The sequence below is a fragment of the Monodelphis domestica genome, chromosome 7 (genome assembly GCF_027887165.1).
Source record: "Monodelphis domestica isolate mMonDom1 chromosome 7, mMonDom1.pri, whole genome shotgun sequence".
In the NCBI taxonomy this organism is placed as follows: Eukaryota; Metazoa; Chordata; class Mammalia; order Didelphimorphia; family Didelphidae; genus Monodelphis; species Monodelphis domestica.
Genome location: NC_077233.1, coordinates 184,562,526 through 184,580,652, shown reverse-complemented (window position 1 = coordinate 184,580,652; position 18,127 = coordinate 184,562,526). Strand labels below are relative to the sequence as shown.

Here is an 18,127-nt window from a genome sequence, read left to right as displayed (position 1 = left end):
TTCCACAGTTACTTCACTGACTGTTTTGATACATTAGTTCAAAATTTGTTCCCTTGTCAAAAATTTAATTCAGGTAAAGTTGGTCTCACATTATGGTGTTCTCTCCACTTGTATATTCCCCAGAGGTAGGGCACTACTACTAAAAGTCTGGTCAAACACTAGACCTTGGATAGGGAGCTCTGCAGACATGGTCTCTTTGCTGCTGGGGCTTTGAATATCTGATTATTTGAGTTTCAGGCTGAGCACTGACAGGCTTTATACCTCTTTTTAAATGAGGGACTGCAAGACTAGATAGCATAGCTCTTTTCAATTTATTACATGAATGAATTATTCTAGTCCAAGTTAAACAGTGGACCCCAAATGGTTACGTTATCCAAGCTGGGAGGTTTTTAAACTTATGACAAGGGATTGAAGGGAATTTTTTCTACTCATTGCAAGGAAATCCTCACTTAAGCTTCTGTGAGCCACAAGCACTTAAAACCCATGAACCTTCAGCTGGTTGTCCTTAGCCAGGCCAATCTCAATGAGGAACTGGCATATGTTCTTGCACTGATCACCTTGTAGGTGAATTACTTCTCCATATTCTGGATGTTCAATTATAGTATCATTGCAAGAAAATGTCTTCTTCAATGCCTTCACTAGTTTCTTTTTACCATAATCATCAATGATCCCCTGGGCAGTAGTGAATCTTCCTCCTATTTCTCTGTTGAATTCTTTGTGGATGCAATTCTTAGTCCCAGCAGGAAGCAGATCATCACCCTTATTTGCATCAGCAAAGGGGTCAAAAGAGTAGAGATTCCGGATAGTGGACATATGATATGATTCCTTTTCCTAGGTGAAAACAGCCTGCAGAAGGCAGTGACAAGAGAAGGTGGGTGGGCGGGGGTTGGGAACAGCACTGGGAAGCAAAGGGGCTTGAAGGGGAGGCTACTGAGTCTTTGGCAGTGGCTCAGTGACTGGGGCCTACTCGGTAAACTTTAGAAGGGTATTGAGGTGGCACAGTGGATAAAGTGCTGTGCCTGGAATCAGGAAGACCTGAATTAAAATTCAGACTCAAGACACTTCCTAGCTGTGTGATCCTGGACAAGGCATTTAGCCCTTTTTGACTCAATTTTATCATCTCTAAAATGAGCTAGAGAAGGAAATGACAAACTATTTCAGTATCTTTGCTAAAAATCCCAAATGGAGTCATAAAGAGTTGGACACAACTGAAAAAACTCAGCAACAATAAGCACGTTCAACTTCATCTGATATTTAAGACCTTTTACCATTTGAGGCCATCCTACCCTTCTAGTCTTTATTTCATACTATTTTGCTAATTTCTTACTAGTCTATAGGTATAGGGATTAGACCCATACTTTTATTGATATATGGAATTTTCAGATAAAAAAAACAACTTCATTTATGCTTTAGTCAGACCAAGCTACTTAAACACACAATTCATTCCTCACCTTGTCTTACCCTAAGTCTTTTTGAAGGTTGATCAACAGGGGTGGAATGCACCTTTCCCCCTCTTCTGCTTGAATTTCTAATAATCATTTATAGTTCAATTCAAATGACAACCTTTCCTAGATTCCAACTTGTCTGCAATAATCTCTCTTCCCTAAGATTTAATTTAGCATTTTGTACTTCTCAATTAATCAATATTTATTAAGTAACTGCTATATGATAAGCATTAAACTAAGGACTCAGGGTACAAAAAGAAGCAAAAGATTGTCCTTTCCCACATGGACTTTACAATAGAATGGGTGAGACACTATGCAAAAAAAAAAATAGTAATAAGCAAGGCATAGTTTAAATATTTATGCATATAAATATTTTGTCAAATGATGACTTCTCTAATAGGGACAGGAAAGGGAAGGAAGCAATCACTTGGGTATTTTAATGTAACAAACAAACAAATAAATTTTAATTAAAAAAAATTAACTACTACGTGCCAGGCACTGTGCTAAGGGATGAGGCTACAAAAAGAGGCAAAAGATTGTCCCTGCCTTCAAGAACTTTACAATAGAATGGGTGTGGCACCATGCAAACAAACTTGTACATGCTAGTTATATTCAGGATAAACAGGAAAAAAATTAAGAAAGGGAAGACACTAGAATTGAGAAGCTGGGAAAGGCTTCCTGTAAAATATGGGGTTTTAGTTGGGACTTGAGGCCAAGGAAGCCAAGACACAGAGATGAGCAGAAAGAACATTCCAGGAAAGGGGAAAAACTCCAGGAAATCACCAAAGCTGAGAGATGAAGTATTCTGATCCTGGAATAGCAGCAAGGAAGACATAGATTGAAGAGTACAGAGTGAGGGAATCAGGTTTAAGAAGACTGAAAAGTAAGCTGGAGCTAGGTTATTAAGGGATTTGAATGCCAAACAGAACATTTTGTATTTGATTCTAAAAAGGGTAAGAAGATCCTTCCCAGGATCACACATTTGGGGTGTGCTCTAGCATGGGTTACAGGAGAGTCACCTAGGCACATTGACCCAGAAAGGATCAGATTAGGATCTGGGAATAAAGGAAAAGATATAAAAGAGGGGATTCCAGGAAGTGGGCTTTCTGTATTTACTTGGGCATGCAGTGGACATGGGCTGGAGAGAGAGAGAGTCATGGGATGAGTGCCCATGTGGCTAGTTCAGAATACCACTCTGTCTGCTTTCTCTTATTCAAGTAAATATTAATAAACTCTATGGAAATTAGGGATTTTAAGGGTTAAAAATGATTTGACTAAATTTATGAGTTAAAAAAGATTGTTATGGTTGTCATTTATAAAAATTAAAGTTATATTGTGAGTCAGTAGACTGTTTAGTAGCTTTATTTACAGCAAGGTAGAGATATTAAAGTGGGAAATATAGGAAGGAGTTAGAAAATACCACCTAGCTAAAAATATCCTAAGTCTGGGTTCTAGTGCTTCCAGATCTCAAATGTGAATCCACATGCAAATCTCACCAGTCAGGTGTTCCAACAACCAAAAATCAACACTGAAGAGGCTGAACTGCAAAGGGCAGTCTCTCACACCATAGAGGCAAGAGTTTCAACCAAGTAAGTGTCCTTCTTCAGACCAAGTCTCCAATGCAGGAAGACAAATCTTCATCAGAATCCAAAGTTCAGATCAGGAAGACAAAATCCAAAGAGACAAAAACAATGAAAACTGTCAAGAACCTTCAGTGCACATGAGGCCAAGACCACCAAGAGTCCCACCAGAGCTCACTCTCCCAAAGCTAAGAGCTGCCAAGAATAAAGACCCCAAAACTCTCTCAAGCGCCCTCTTAGATAGTTTTCTCCACCCATCAGCTCTCCTTGTCACATTTCAGTAATCAATCACAGCCTTTCAATTTGCCTAGCACTGCTGGGGAGGGGGGTTCCCCTACCTCAGTATCTCTTTCTCAAGGCTGCTTTTTCTCTGTAGTTGTGCCCTTTTCCTGACCTTTCTCAGGAATGCTAAGAGGAGAGGAAGAGAGTATTTCAAGGGTATTTAACCCCTTGGCTCCCAACAATAAGTGAATTCCAACAGAGAAGGGCGTAATCATTTCCACCTTAAATGTGCTTCCCAACTAGTGTCAGAGGAGAATTATGATCTGTATATCTTATACCATTTCTCATAAATGATGAACCATCAGTAAATAACACAAGATCTGCATTTTCTAACAGAGAATCAAGTAGATTTTTCCTTAGTTTCTCTGCCATAGAAACTACTGATTCACAATTATGAAGTGGTTCTCCTGTTGTTGGTAGATCAGGATTCAGTGTAGCTGGATTCAGTGTTGTGCAGCATTTTAATGTAATATTCTCATTTCCTAGCAAAGTAATCCCATATCATGTAAGCCTTTAGTCTTAAAATGCTTGTGTTCTGTGTTTTAATGGTAACCCTTCAACCTCATGTGAGCACATAGTGGTTAGTGGACATCCCAACACTAAGTCTGTAGCTTTTGTCCCTAACAGAGCTGTAATAGCAACACCTCACAAGCTATGAATAATAGGCAATTGGTCACTACAGTGGTCCCAATGTTTGTGTTAATATGCCAGAAGTTACTCCATTTCTTTCATGCACATACAAAGTAAAGTTTCTTATAATCAGATATGCCTAAAGCTGGAGCTGACAAAATTGCTTGTTTTAACTTATTTAACACTGCTAAATGTTCTGCATTTAATTTCAGCAGTTCTGAAACTATATTTTTCATCAATTCTAATAGGGGTTTGGTAATTTCTTCATAACATGGAATCCATTGTCTGCAAAAAAAAAACCCTTTGTTCCAAAAACTGCTCTTAGTTGTTTTGAAGTTGTTGGAGCACTCAATTTTTGTATGTCTTCAATATGTTTGGGAGAGATTTAACACACACCTTCTGCTAAAACAAATCCTAAATATTCCAATTTTGGGAGACACCATTGTACTTTTGATTTTGAAATTTTATGTCCCCTTTTGTATAATTCTAGTAGGAAGTGCTTACTGTCCTCTTGGCATGCAATTGCATTAGGCCAGGCCGAAGAATAAGTCATCTGCAAAATGAGTTAATCTGTTCTCCTTAAATTTGATATTAGCAAAATCTTGAGTTAAAATTTGTGAAAATAGGGTAGGGCCTTTTACATAACCCTGAGGCAACCAGCACCATGTATATGTGACCCTTTCTAGGAAAATGCAAATATCTTTTGGGAATTTTCATGTATGGGTATTGAAAAAAGTGCAGAACAGAGATCTACCACTGTATAGTACTTTGCATTGCTAGGAATAGATGAAATAATAGTTGATGGACTTGGGTCAACTGGATGTCTTTTGATGATGTGATTGTCAATAGCTCCCAAATCTTGAACAAATCTATATACTGGTTTTCCATTCTCATCCAATTTTGGTTTCTTAATTGGCAAAATAGGTGATTTGCAAGGGATTATTATCTTTTGTTTGTTTAGAGACTCTATCACTAGGGTAATTCCTTCAATGATTTCTTTTGCTAAAGGATATTGTGGAATAGATGGAACTAGACCACCTCTCGTTCTTATTTGGACCAGAACAACTGATTTTAACAGGCCTACATTGGTGGAAGATGTAGCCCAGAGATCATCTGTTAGTATTTTGAAATTCTGATTTTTTATCCACTTCTTGATTATCTAAAAATAGTACTGGGAACAAATGATTCTTTTGGTCATTCTAATGTTATGTCACCATCTTGGGTACAAACTATTGTGGCTCTTAGTTTGCACAGCAAAACTCTCCCTAATAGATTCATAGGGGAATTAGGTATTAACATAAATTAATAACCCACAGATAAAGATCCTACAGTAACCATTCTTGGTGAAAGTTTATGGACTTCAAAAGTACTTCCTGAAATTCCAAAAACATTAATTGAGCCTATTGAATTACAATTTGAATCAGGTGTATTAATTAAAACCAATCTTGATGCCCCAGAATCCAAAAGACAATCATAAAGTATATTTCCAACTTTTAGAGTTACATGTGGTTCTGTGCTATTTGGGGGGGAATTAACTTGAATTAATGATGTAATTATATATGGGTCTGGAAATTAAAAATTTTCTACCTGTGATTCTATAGTTCTTTCTCCCCCATTAAACCTTCATAATGGACCATGTGTACCTTTCTGAGATTCCTCTCTTTGAGGAGAATTAGCATTTTGATTTTGGGTAGTAGGTGGACATGCACTCTTCCTAATAAACTACAACAATTCATTTGCTTTGGTCTGGTTATTGTTTCTATCTTGGTATCTATCCTTTGCATTTCTAAAATTGCGGTGGTGGTTGTAATTGTTGCTGTTGTTGTACTTAAAATTGTTGCTGTTCATAAATTTATTTCTAAAGTTGCCCACATTACTCCTGAAATTACTAAATATTTGATTTCCGCATCAGCAGTTAGGCTTTAAATGTCATCTTTTCCCATAGAGATAACAAATTTGTCCTTGATTAGTAAATTGTCTTTGATTCCTATATTCCCAGACTGCAGCTAACCCAACACTGGTCTCTCCTTTTTCAACTTTATCAAGTTTTCCTTTCAGGGTTTTTAATCGCTCTTCTTTTTTTTAAGACTCTTTTTTTTTAAATTTTATAATATTTTATTTGACCATTTCCAAGCATTATTCATTAAAGACAAAGATCATTTTCTTTTCCTCCCCCCCCCCATAGCCGACGCGTGATTCCACTGGGTATCACGTGTGTTCTTGATTCGAACCCATTGCCATGTTGTTAATATTTGCATTAGAGTGTTCGTTTAGAGTCTCTCCTCTGTCATGTCCCCTCAACTGCTGTAGTCAGGCAGTTGCTTTTCCTCGGTGTTTCTACTCCCACAGTTTGTCCTCTGCTTATGAATAGTGTTTTTTCTCCTAGATCCCTGCAGATTGTTCAGGGACATTACACCGCCACTAATGGAGAAGTCCATTACGTTCAATTATACCACAGTGTATTAGTCTCTGTTTACAATGTTCTCCTGGTTCTGCTCCTCTCGCTCTGCATCACTTCCTGGAGGTTGTTCCAGTCTCCATGGAATTCCTCCACTTTATTATTCCTTTTTGCACAATAGTATTCCATCACCAACATATACCACAATTTGTTCAGCCATTCCCCAATTGATGGGCATCCCCTCATTTTCCAATTTTTGGCCACCACAAAGAGCGCAGCTATGAATATTCTTGTACAAGTCTTTTTGTCCATTATCTCTTTGGGGTACAGACCCAGCAGTGCTATGGCTGGATCAAAGGGTAGACATTCTTTTGTCGCCCTTTGGGCATAGTTCCAAATTGCCCTCCAGAATGGTTGGATCAGTTCACAACTCCACCAGCAATGAATTAATGTCCCCACTTTACCACATCCCCTCCAGCATTTAATCTCTCTTATTAATTCTTCTACTAATTGAGGACTATCCTCATCTTTTTTCTTATGATACCTTGTGTAAACATACATCACTACCCTTCTCAATTCATCTGAGACCTTGTTACTCTGGTTTGGACAATGCAGTTTAAAATAATTCCTGACTACAGTGCAGCAGTTTTTAACAAACCCAAATGTCCCTTTCTATTGATATATCTAAGTCAGTTTAGTGTTCCCCCAACTTAGTCAACGTATCCATAAACTTAGATGAGTTCTCTCCTATGTCCTGTCTTAGTTTTTCACACTTGTTCCTTGTGCCAGGTCTGTTGGAACATTTTCTCATAGCTGTTAAAACTGCTTTTCTAGCTTGGACTAGTCTGTCATAATGCAAAGGATTGTTCATATCCCATCTGGGATCTGACCAAGGCCATTGTATAGTCCTCCACTCTTCCTTGGTTAATCTAATTATTTTGTCTTTTTCCCTCTTTGTTAAAAGTTATTCCATTAATTCCATTTAATTCCATTAAATATTCAAAGTCAAGCCATGTGGGGTTGCATTGTTTGCATCTTTTCTATTTTCTTAATTACAGCTATCGATTCCTCCTTGAAGGAAGAGTACCTCCCTTGAGCCCTTCCATGTCAGTAGGAGTGAAAGGTCAATGTTGCCTAATATTAATTAATTCCTAGTCAGGATTGAATGTTGGTACTTCACACAATGGGAAAAAGCATTGTTGTTTGTGTTTTGCTTAGTTGTTATTTTAGCAGTGGTTTTAGAATCAGTATTAGCAGCATTGAGAAGTTGAGCTATTAGTTCACTTGCCTAGAGATAGTTTCATTGAGTTGTACTATAAACTCCTCTAGATACAGAAGCCTCACTTCATTTTAATCAGTCTTCAGTTGCTTTTTCTTTCTCTTTATAATTTGGCTAAGTATGAGGCACAATTGGTACCCCTGAAATAATCCCATTAACAGAAAGAAGAGAAATATTGGTAATAATCTAAGTATGTCTAAAATGCTGAGATGTAATATCCCACCAACAGATTTTGGCACAGGCAGTTGCTGGAGATAAGACAGCACCACCCCTTGTATTATTGGAGTCATAGTCTCAAATACCATGGTTCTTGTTCACTTTTTTCTTATTCCCAACTGTTTTATAGAAGATTTATAGGTTAATTTGAACCCTTTAGGCTCACCAAGCTGTTAACTGGCTTACTCTCTGACACATATTTCTGTCTAGTTAGATAGCTCATAGAAAACAGATATATTAATTTCAGAAATATTTCTACTCTAGGAAATAGATTCATCAGCATAGATAAATTTGTAAAGAAATTCGAGCAGGAATTTATTATCTGGGTCCTTAAATTTCATATTCATATTCTCCCTGATAGGTGCTAAAGATTTTCAATAGCAGCCCTCAGGTAGCTTCTATTCTCTTAGAGGATACTAGTCATTGTATCAAGAATATTATACACAGAATCTCAGAATCACAGACTGCAGAGTGAACTTGAGAATCAAACTGTAAGAGTTAATGAAAGCAAAGCACATGAAGTATATTTAGCATTCTCTGAGCCATAGGAAAGGTAGGGCAAATAATGCTTTGCCTACATATGTCAAAGGTATATGATGCTGATAGCATATCGTGTCTTGTACTTCAGCTATATAAACAAGAGAGTTCAAAATGAACTTGTGAAAATAGTCAGAATAGGAATCTACCAGATGTTGAGTTAAAATGAGCTCTTCTCCCCTCTTCCTTCCTCTAGCAATGGCCTCTGTAGCTGAATTTGGTACTCTGGTAGTTCTCTCCTAAAGCATAGTTAGCATTTTATACTTCTCTACTGTAAGATAATTTTAGAGTTGTGACTTAAAATCTAGATTTAATTGGTCACCAGGGGAAATCCCAAATAAAATACCCAAGTCAATCTGGAATTTTATGGTAATTTAGTTAATATAGAGGGAAGGAATTTAAGGAGAGAAAGGAAGGGGATATAGGATTTCTCCTGCCTGGTCTGTGCCAGGAGGAATTTAAAATCCCTGCCTCTAGGTCTCTGGAGAAGATTAGAGGCTTCAAAGAGGATAAAGTTGGAAAGTAAAAGAGGAAAAAACTCAGCCAGAAACTCACCACTGAACAGGACAATAGCTTGTAGCCACACTAAGATGCCGAAAGGCTTAGCATGCTGCTCTCAGCTAACTCTCCACTGCCAATCAGGGAAAGAGAGTTTCATCCTTGAGGGATGAAAAATCTCAAATATATAGACCTTTCACCCTTGTGTCTCCTCCTCTAAATTTCACATCTACCAATCACATCAAAGGCTTTCTCCAGGACTGCCCATACTTTTAGTTGTCTTTTGAGTTACTTAACACTTCTTTGTTAAGTTCATCTTTTGTTAGTTACTTGACCTTTTTGTGATTAATTTAACCTCTATAGTTACTTAACACCTTTTTTGTATTAAGATACTTGACCTTTTTTGTGATTAACCTTTATAGTTACTTAACACCTTTTTATATTAAGATCTAAAAATAGACTTAGCTTAAAGTTCTAGCTTCACTATAAGGTGAGAACTAAGTACCTTCATTGTTCAATCAAGAGATTACAACTTTATCTTCCCCTAAAGTAAGGTTTAAGTAGGGTGGAGTAATTTAAGTTACACTACCAATCATTTAATAAACAGTTATGAAGTTAGTACTGTATTCCAGGCATTGTGCTAAGGAATGAGGATACAAAAAGATATTCCCCACCCTCAAGGAGTTTATAATCTAATGGGTGAGATACAATGCAAACAAATATATACAAGCAAAGAATCTACAGAAGGGGAGAAGGCATGCATGCTTTCTGCCATTGAGCCAAGTACAATTTGGGTTGCTGGCTCTGGTCACAAAAATTTCTAGCTATCTCCTGAGTATACCTGTTTTTCTGTGGAAAGTTCTGCTGAATGATATTATACCTTTCTACAATGTTCACTGCAGGGCCTGCTAAATAAATAGAATATTAGACTTAGAGACAGAAAGACTGAAATTTAAATCTTCCTTCAGATATCTTTGAGCTATATGATTCTGGACAAGTTACATTAACTCTCCTAGCTTCCTCATCTATAAAGTGGGTATAATAATAGTGTCCATTTCACAAGTTTTTTTGAGAGTCAAATGAACAATACATGTAAAGGGTTTTTAAATGCTGTATTAATGCTAGCTGTTATTGTTGTTTTTATTATAATTTTTTAAAATTCTTACCTTCTGTCTCTCCATTGATTCTATGACAGAATAGCAAGTTAGGCAATTAGGGTCAAGTAACTTGCCCAGGGTCACACAGGTAGGAAGTGACTGAAGCCAAATTTGAACCTGGGTCCTGCCTACTCTAAGCCTGCTTCTCTATCCATTGTGCTACCTAGTTACCACTTAATATTATTCTTCAAAGTTGTCAAATATTTCCTCATTTCAAATCCAAATCATGTCTACCCTTGACCTGAAATGAGACCTTTTCTGCCACTGATATTTTTGACAGTTTATAAATTTCTGACCTAATGAAATTCCTATAGAAATGATGGTTATTTATGCTAAGGAACAGGAAATGGATCTGTGATTTCATTGGTGTAGGGAATTAAGGAACTTTTCTATTTTCTCTGAACCTTGTAGTCTTAAAGAATTTTCTAGAGATCTGAGAGGTTAAGTGCTTTTCCAGAATTATACAACTATTATGGGTCAGAGGCAGGATTTGAATCTGTGTCTTTCTGCCTTCAAGACCACTATCAAATGAGACAATATGTGGAAAGCCTTTTACTACAGTACCTGGAATGTAGTAGTTACCTCACAAATTCTTATTCCCTTCTCTTTCCCTTCTTTTTATTTGCTGTCACACTACTTTTCTATATCTATACAGATTTACAAAAAGCAATATGGCAAATTACTGAATATCCACAAAATATATTTCCCTCATGTTGGAATGATGTTGGTTTTAGTGTTTGCTTTTCCTATTTCTTTTGTCTTTAAAAAAATAACTTGAATTTTTCTGCACTAATCTGCAATTTCCAAACATATATAAAACTGTGGACTGTCTGAGAGAACACCAAACTTCTTCCCATTCACCTGAATATTCTCCATTTGGTTGTGAAAATTCTCTTAATCATTTGTTGAATTATGTATGGCCTAATGTATTTGAGACATCTCCCCATGTTATTCAAGCAGTTATTGGAGCTCTGGAAGGCTTAAGAGTTGCTATTGGACCATATATAATGTTGCAACACTGTTTGCAGGCTTTGTTTCACCCAGCCAGAAAAGTCAGACATGTATACTGGAAGATTTACAATTCTATCTACATTGGTTCACAGGATGCACTCATAGCACATTATCCTAGGATCTACAATGATGAAAAAAAACACCTATATTTGTTATGAACTTGACTATATCTTATAATTTTATTTGTTTGTTTTTGTGTTTAATGCACAGCTGTTCCACACCTTAAACTTGCTTCAATTCAGTGATGTAAAATTTTAAACATTGCAGATCAGCGTAGAACTGGTCATAGAAGAGCTAGAAATCCAGTAGCATGATTTTAAATAACCTGTCTTTGTTTTTGATGTTAAACAGTAAATGCCAGTAGTGACCAAGGACACTGATTACACACAATTTACTGGAGAGATTTCATTTTGAATTCATCTTTATGAAGATTTAGATTTCATTCCTTGCGTTTAAAGGGGATGTTTATTTGAAAAATAAACATTTGTGTACAAAATGCTAAAAAAAAAAATGGCCTAGGCTGGCCTAGCCTTTTTCTCATTGTTTCCTCTTACTCTCTCTCTCATTAATTCCTTATTTGTATTAATTAAAATCTCCATAAAAACCCAGCTGACTTGGGTATATTTCATATTTGGGAATTTTTCCCTGGCAACCACTTTATATTTGATTTAACTCAAGACAATGTCTTGAAACCATATTTCCACGGTCACAGTTTAAGGCAACCACTCTTTTATCTGTAACAGTTTGTGGCAAACATTTTTTAAAATGTTACAGTTTATGGCAGACCATGAAGTTGGTGGAAAAACCCTCAAAAGTTTCTGTGAAATCTCTTTCCTTTCTCTCTTTATTACTTGCTCTATCAGTCAGTCTTTTTAAACTTTGCTAACTTGGCTTCAGAACACAGCTGCAAGAGTGGGTGAGTAAAAAACATTTTGATTTCTCCTTAAATTAAATAGAATACAGCTGTTTTAAATTTTAGCAACAGGGCACTAAGGTCCTGGCTAGAAGAGCTGTTTCTAAATATCTGTTCCTTTAGGGAACAACTGCCTAAATTAGGATTAAGAAAAACCTGGGAAAAGCTTTTGGCCTTGTCCTGCTTCCCACTTTAGAAATATGGAGTTACAGCCAGTTCAGAACTTAGTTCACAACTGGCTTTTCAGTAAATACTTTGTTCTTTTTTTAGTACAAGCATTGGTCTGCAACTTACTTAACATCTGGCTCATCAGCTCCATGACCAATCTTGTAAATACAGAATTCCTTGTCTCTCTGAAAGGGGTCATCCCATGGAATTTATGGCAAAATCTAATTGACATACTACTTTCCCTTGAGTTTTTGATTGTTGTAATTGTAATATTGGATCTCCTTGAAGAATCCACTTCTCAGTCAAACCAACCGAGTGTTCCTTCTACTACTCAACAAAATGCAGAACTAAATACTCGGCTTGAGCTTATGGAGGAAAGTTTGGGGGAGATCATAGCTTTTATGAGGAACATTAAAAGAGAGTTAAGAACATTATCAGAATCTCTGGACATTAACCCTTCTAGCCAACCCACTGATCCTCCTGCCAACTCAGTCTTAGAAACTCCTGCTTCTAACCAACCCACTCCTCCCCCTACCCATGCCTCAGACAACCCCACACATTCCACCCTGAGTTCACACCCCACCCATGCTGATCACCCTACACAATCCACTCTAAGTTCACATCCCACCCATACTGAACAACCTAATGCCTCTAACCTAAATTCACACCCTACCTCTGATCTTTCTGGCACTATGGGACAACAACAAATCCTCTCCCTCAGTGTGCCCAACTCTTCTCTTTCTCATACCTACCCCATTGAGAATGGAGCAAGAAGGCTAGAAACAGAAACAGGAATATCAAATAATTCAGATAGGTTATTTTCTTTAAGGGAAGTACCCACTTTTAATAAAAATAGAAACTTGGTATCTGTAAGACATCATACACCTTTTAGCCCTGAGGATTTAAATAAATTTAAGGAAGATCTTCCATCATTTGAGGAAGAAACAATATTAATTATAAAAAAAATTAGAGAACATATTCAGAACTTTTGACCCCACTTGGATGGATGTTGAAAATTTGTTAGAGACATTTTTAACAAAAAGAGAAAAAAATAATATCGTCTCTCTAGCTAATCAAAAAAAAAAAAGAGGACATTGGCCAACTGAAGATCCACATTGGAACCCCAATGTTGAACTAGAGCACACAAAACTAAACCAGACCAGAGAAGCATTATTGACAGCCATGAGAGCTTGCTTGGATAGACTTGAAAAATGGTCAAAATTTGAAAGAACCCGACAAGATATTGATGAAACACCCTCCCAGTTTATGGAAAGACTTATTGATGTAGGAAATACATATATGGACCTTGATTTATTCAGAGAAAGGGACATTAGACAAATATGTAGGAAATTCACTGAGAATTGTTGTTCAGTGGTAAAAGACTACTTTAAAACTAGCTGTCCTAATTGGGACTCTATGGACCTCGAAGAATTGAGGAGAGTAGCAACCTATGTATATAAGAGTCGTGTAAAAAGACCTGAGGAACACAATACATTAATGGAAGACTTAAAGAAAGAAATTGAAATGTTAAAGAGACAATTGAAAAATAAGGGAGAGACGAATTCACGAATAAATCAGTAACCTACCACATCTGTGAGAAGAAGGGCCACAAAATGATGGAATGTAGAACCTTTCTTAAGATGATCAGAAGAAATACACAGTTTAATAACAACTTTAGAAATAATAACTATAGAAATGATGATAATGGTCATAGAAACCAGAATTTTAGAAATTTTAGAAATTATAATAATGATTATGGAAATAACTATAATTATTATAGAAATAAGAACTTTAGAAACCAAAATTATAGAAATAGGAATTGGGAAAATAATGACAATGCTCCAAATGAAGAAAATGATAGTGCCCAACAACAATATATAAGAAATGGTGCTCGTCCAAAAAATAGTCGAGGTGCTAATGACCCTCAGAGGGGTGCCCTTCAGGGGGGTGCCCAAGGAACATCCCAAATATAATGAAGATGGTTCTTAGACTCTATTGATTTTGTTGATGTTAATTAACCTTTTTCAGTTTTGTCTCCCCTCCAAATAGTAGGAAAGAATGAACAGAGAACTTAAAACTATGATTGGAAAAGTATGCACGGAGACCCATTTAAAATGGCATGAAATTCTACCTCTGGCCCTATTTTATCTTAGAAGCAGGCCTAGAGGAGACCTATACGTCTCACTATTTGAGATGCTTTTTAGACATCCGCCTATACAGGCTAAACCTTTATTCCCCTGCATATACATCACTATTAGGGGGAGATACTACTATTGCTTACTATATACAGGAATTACAGCACAAACTATGTGAACTTCATGAATACGGAGCTGCAGTACAAGCCAGACCACTAGACTTTTGTCTGCATGACCTGAACCCAGGAGATAAATTATATATTAAGAATTTCCAGTGTACTGGAGCAACTCAGCCTTTGTGGGAAGGACCATTCCAAATATTGTTAACTACTCCAACATCTATAAAGGTTGGAGAAAAGGACTCTTGGATTCATTGCTCACATGTGAAGAAAGTATCTTCTGTTGGGACTGATTGACTGTATCCTATCATATGCATTGGAGATAATAATCCATTGACAAATGGATGTTGTTTTTGAGAACACATTGAATTCCTGATTTTTCCCCTTATTTATTATTGCTTTTCTTTTATTTTTATTAGAATATTTGATTTTTTCCTTTTTTTCTCATTTCTTGTGCTAAAGGTACATATAATTAATATTATTTTTCTGCAGTTATATAAGTTAAATATATATACTTGCTATTATATCAATGCATACCCAAAAGCTTTAAACTATGGGAACCTGCCATTTATTGATAAAATATAATGAGACTATGATTAATGTTGTATCTGATTCCAGGAAATGAGATAAAAACAAGGAGCACAGACTTAACCTTAAAAGTGCCAAAAAGAGCACACAGGTCAAAAATAAAACCAATCCATGTGGGATTGATGAACTTCTACACCAATATGGTAGGAGTTGAAACTAAATGTGGACTTGAGGTTGCGAAGCTTGACATATGTTAAGTCATAGGACTTCCTTGTATCTACACTTTTTGTGAAGTACTCATACAAGTACAAAATTTGACTATCATGCTGGCTTCCTATATCTCTGAGAATGTCAGAAATCAGACAAGGGAATGACACTTCCCTATCAAAATAGAATTCTAGTTCCTTTCTTTCTTATATTATGGCAACTTCCTGTAGTCTTGGCTGCAAATGGATAAGTGAAATATTACTGCATTCTGTCCTATAGACTTGTGGGATAGAAATTACTTTAAATTGGACCTATATAAGGGCCTATTTTGAATTTTTTTCCTTATGTTTTTTGTTGTTTTTTCTCTTCTTTTGATAATTGACTCATACATCCCCATAACTCAATATTGCATCCTGAGCTGAACTGGATTTTTTTTTAACACATACTTCAGGGGGGGATTGTATTTTAATTTAAAATCCAAGATTTTTTATTTTTTTGTTTGAGATTGTATTTTTATAAAAATCCAAGATTTTGCAAAACAACTCTGAGGTATCACCTCACACCTAGCAGATTGGCTAACATAACAGCAAAGGAAAGTAATGAATGCTGGAGGGGATGTGGCAAAGTAGGGACATTAATTCATTGCTGGTGGAGCTGTGAACTGATCCAACCATTCTGGAGGGCAATTTGGAACTATGCCCAAAGGGCGACAAAAGAATATCTACCCTTTGACCCAGCCATAGCACTGCTGGGTCTGTACCCCAAAGAGATAATGGACACAAAGACTTGTACAAAAATATTCATAGCTGCGCTCTTTGTGGTGGCCCAAAACTGGAAAATGAGGGGATGCCCATCAATTGGGGAATGGCTGAACAAACTGTGGTATATGTTGGTGATGGAGTACTATTGCGCTAAAAGGAATAATAAAGTGGAGAAGTTCCATGGAGACTGGAACAACCTCCAGGAAGTGATGCAGAGCGAGAGGAGCAGAACCAGGAGAACATTGTACACAGAGACAAACACACTGTGGTATCATCGAACGTAATGGACTTCTCCATTAGTGGTGGTGTAATGTCCCTGAACAACTTGCAGGGACCCAGGAGAAAAAAACACCATTCATAAGCAAAGGATAAACTATGGGAGTGGAAACACCGAGAAAAAGCAACTGCCTGAATACAAAGATTGAGGGGACATGACAGAGGATAGACTCTAAATGAACACTCTAATGCAAATACTATCAACAAAGCAATGGGTTCAAATCAAGAAAACATCTAATGCCCAGTGGACTTACGCGTCGGCTATGGGGGGTTGGGGGGGGGGAGGAAAAGAAAATGATCTATGTCTTTAACGAATAATGCTTGGAAATGACCAAATAAAATATATTTAAAAAAAAAAAAAATCCAAGATTTTGATTTTGTTCAAGAAAAGATCTTCAAGGAAGAAGTTTGCTAACTCCTAAATCCAGAGAATGAATTGTTGCAGAAAGATGCTGGAAAATCCACACTACATCAAGAAGATCAACAATAAACTTTGGATATGGTTGATTGAACTGAAATTTGATTGAACATTTATTGTAAATGTGCACATTTATGCCAAAAGGGACTGACCCTAATTTGGCTTTCTGTCAATGCGCCTAGCAAAACATTGGTTTTGCTTGCTTTCTTTCTTTTCTATTCCTCCCTCACTATTCTAATTTCCTCTTAGAAATTGAATATTGTATATATTTATAGTTAGAAGTGAATTTAGGACTACAAGATTATTATGTTAAAATGATCAATAGGGAGACTAGTCTCCCAATGATCATAAGGGGGGGATTGTGAATCTTAAAAATTCTCAGACCCTACTTCAGAAGATTTGGTTAAGACCATTCCCCATTTTAAACAATGAAGGGACTTAGTCAGGAATATGAGAACTCTACTCCACCCATACTTAAGCATATTTTAGGGGAAGATAAAGTTGTAAACTCTTTACTGAACAATGAAAAAGTACTTAACTCATACTTATAGTGAAGCAAAAGCCTTAAGCTAAGTCTATTTTTAGGAAGGTGCTAAGTACCTATGAAGGTCAGGCAACTTGCAAACTTGTAAGGGACAAGCCTTAACAAAAGAAGTGTGAGGTTTTAGTCTACTCAGGTGTGAATTACTCAAAAGCTTAGTCTACTCAGGTGTGAATTAAGAATGGTCTGTCCTTTGGAAAATGTCTACTGTGATTGGTAGATGTGAGAACTTAGGGGAGGTGACATAGGAGAAAATTCTCTTTAAAAGGAGGTCAGAAGCTGAGAGAAGAAAACTCTCTCTGAGAGAACTCTCTCTGAAGAGACTCAGCTTGCCAAAGCTGAGATGAGAGGAAAAATTCAGCCTTGGAAGTTGAAGTGGAGCTCAGGAGCTGAACTGGTGGATCTCTCTGAACACTAGAATCTTGCTTAGGACAAATCTTGTGGTGAGTGGATTAAAGATTGACTGACCTCTCTCTTAGGGCTTTGGCCTAGGCTGGCCTAGCCTTTTTCTCATTGTTTCCTCTTACTCTCTCTCTCATTAATTCCTTATTTATATTAATTAAAATCTCCATAAAAACCCAGCTGACTTGGCTATATTTCATAATTGGGAATTTTTCCCTGGCGACCACTTTATATTTGATTTAACTCAAGACAATGTCTTGAAACCATATTTCCACGGTCACAGTTTAAGGCAACCACTCTTTTATCTGTAACAGTTTATGGCAAACACTTTTTTAAATGCTACACCATTAGGCGTCTAAGTATTATTTAAGCAATAGAATGGAGTTCTTTTAATTAGTCCCCCCTTTCCTGGAATTCACCACTACTTATGTATCTGCTAATAACTTAATACCAGGACTTTGAACTCTACTTCTGAAAGGATGAAAGCTAACTTAAAATCAGTATTGATCAAAACTTAAATTCTTATATAGAAAAGCTCAGCTTAACCTACTTTCATATATCTCCCCCACCAATGTCTGCTTTTACTTATAAGAACCTCCCAGTCTCCCTGTGCTGGCAACTGAGTG

The 18,127-nt window shown here is 36.7% G+C and overlaps 1 protein-coding gene across 1 annotated transcript; it reads right to left on the bottom strand.

Moving 5' to 3' along the window:
- Positions 1–416: 416 nt before the first annotated feature.
- On the bottom strand, positions 417–880 carry LOC130455442 (eukaryotic translation initiation factor 1-like). The gene has a single exon (XM_056804552.1). The coding sequence runs from the start codon at positions 811–813 to the stop codon at positions 475–477; it is 339 nt and encodes a 112-aa protein (XP_056660530.1). The 5' UTR covers positions 814–880; the 3' UTR covers positions 417–474.
- Between the last annotated feature and the right edge of the window lie 17,247 nt (positions 881–18,127).

Excerpts from the sequence above, each read along its gene's own strand:
- LOC130455442 (XM_056804552.1), bottom strand. The coding sequence starts at position 813 with ATGTCCACTATCCGGAATCTCTACTCTTTTGACCCCTTTGCTGATGCA.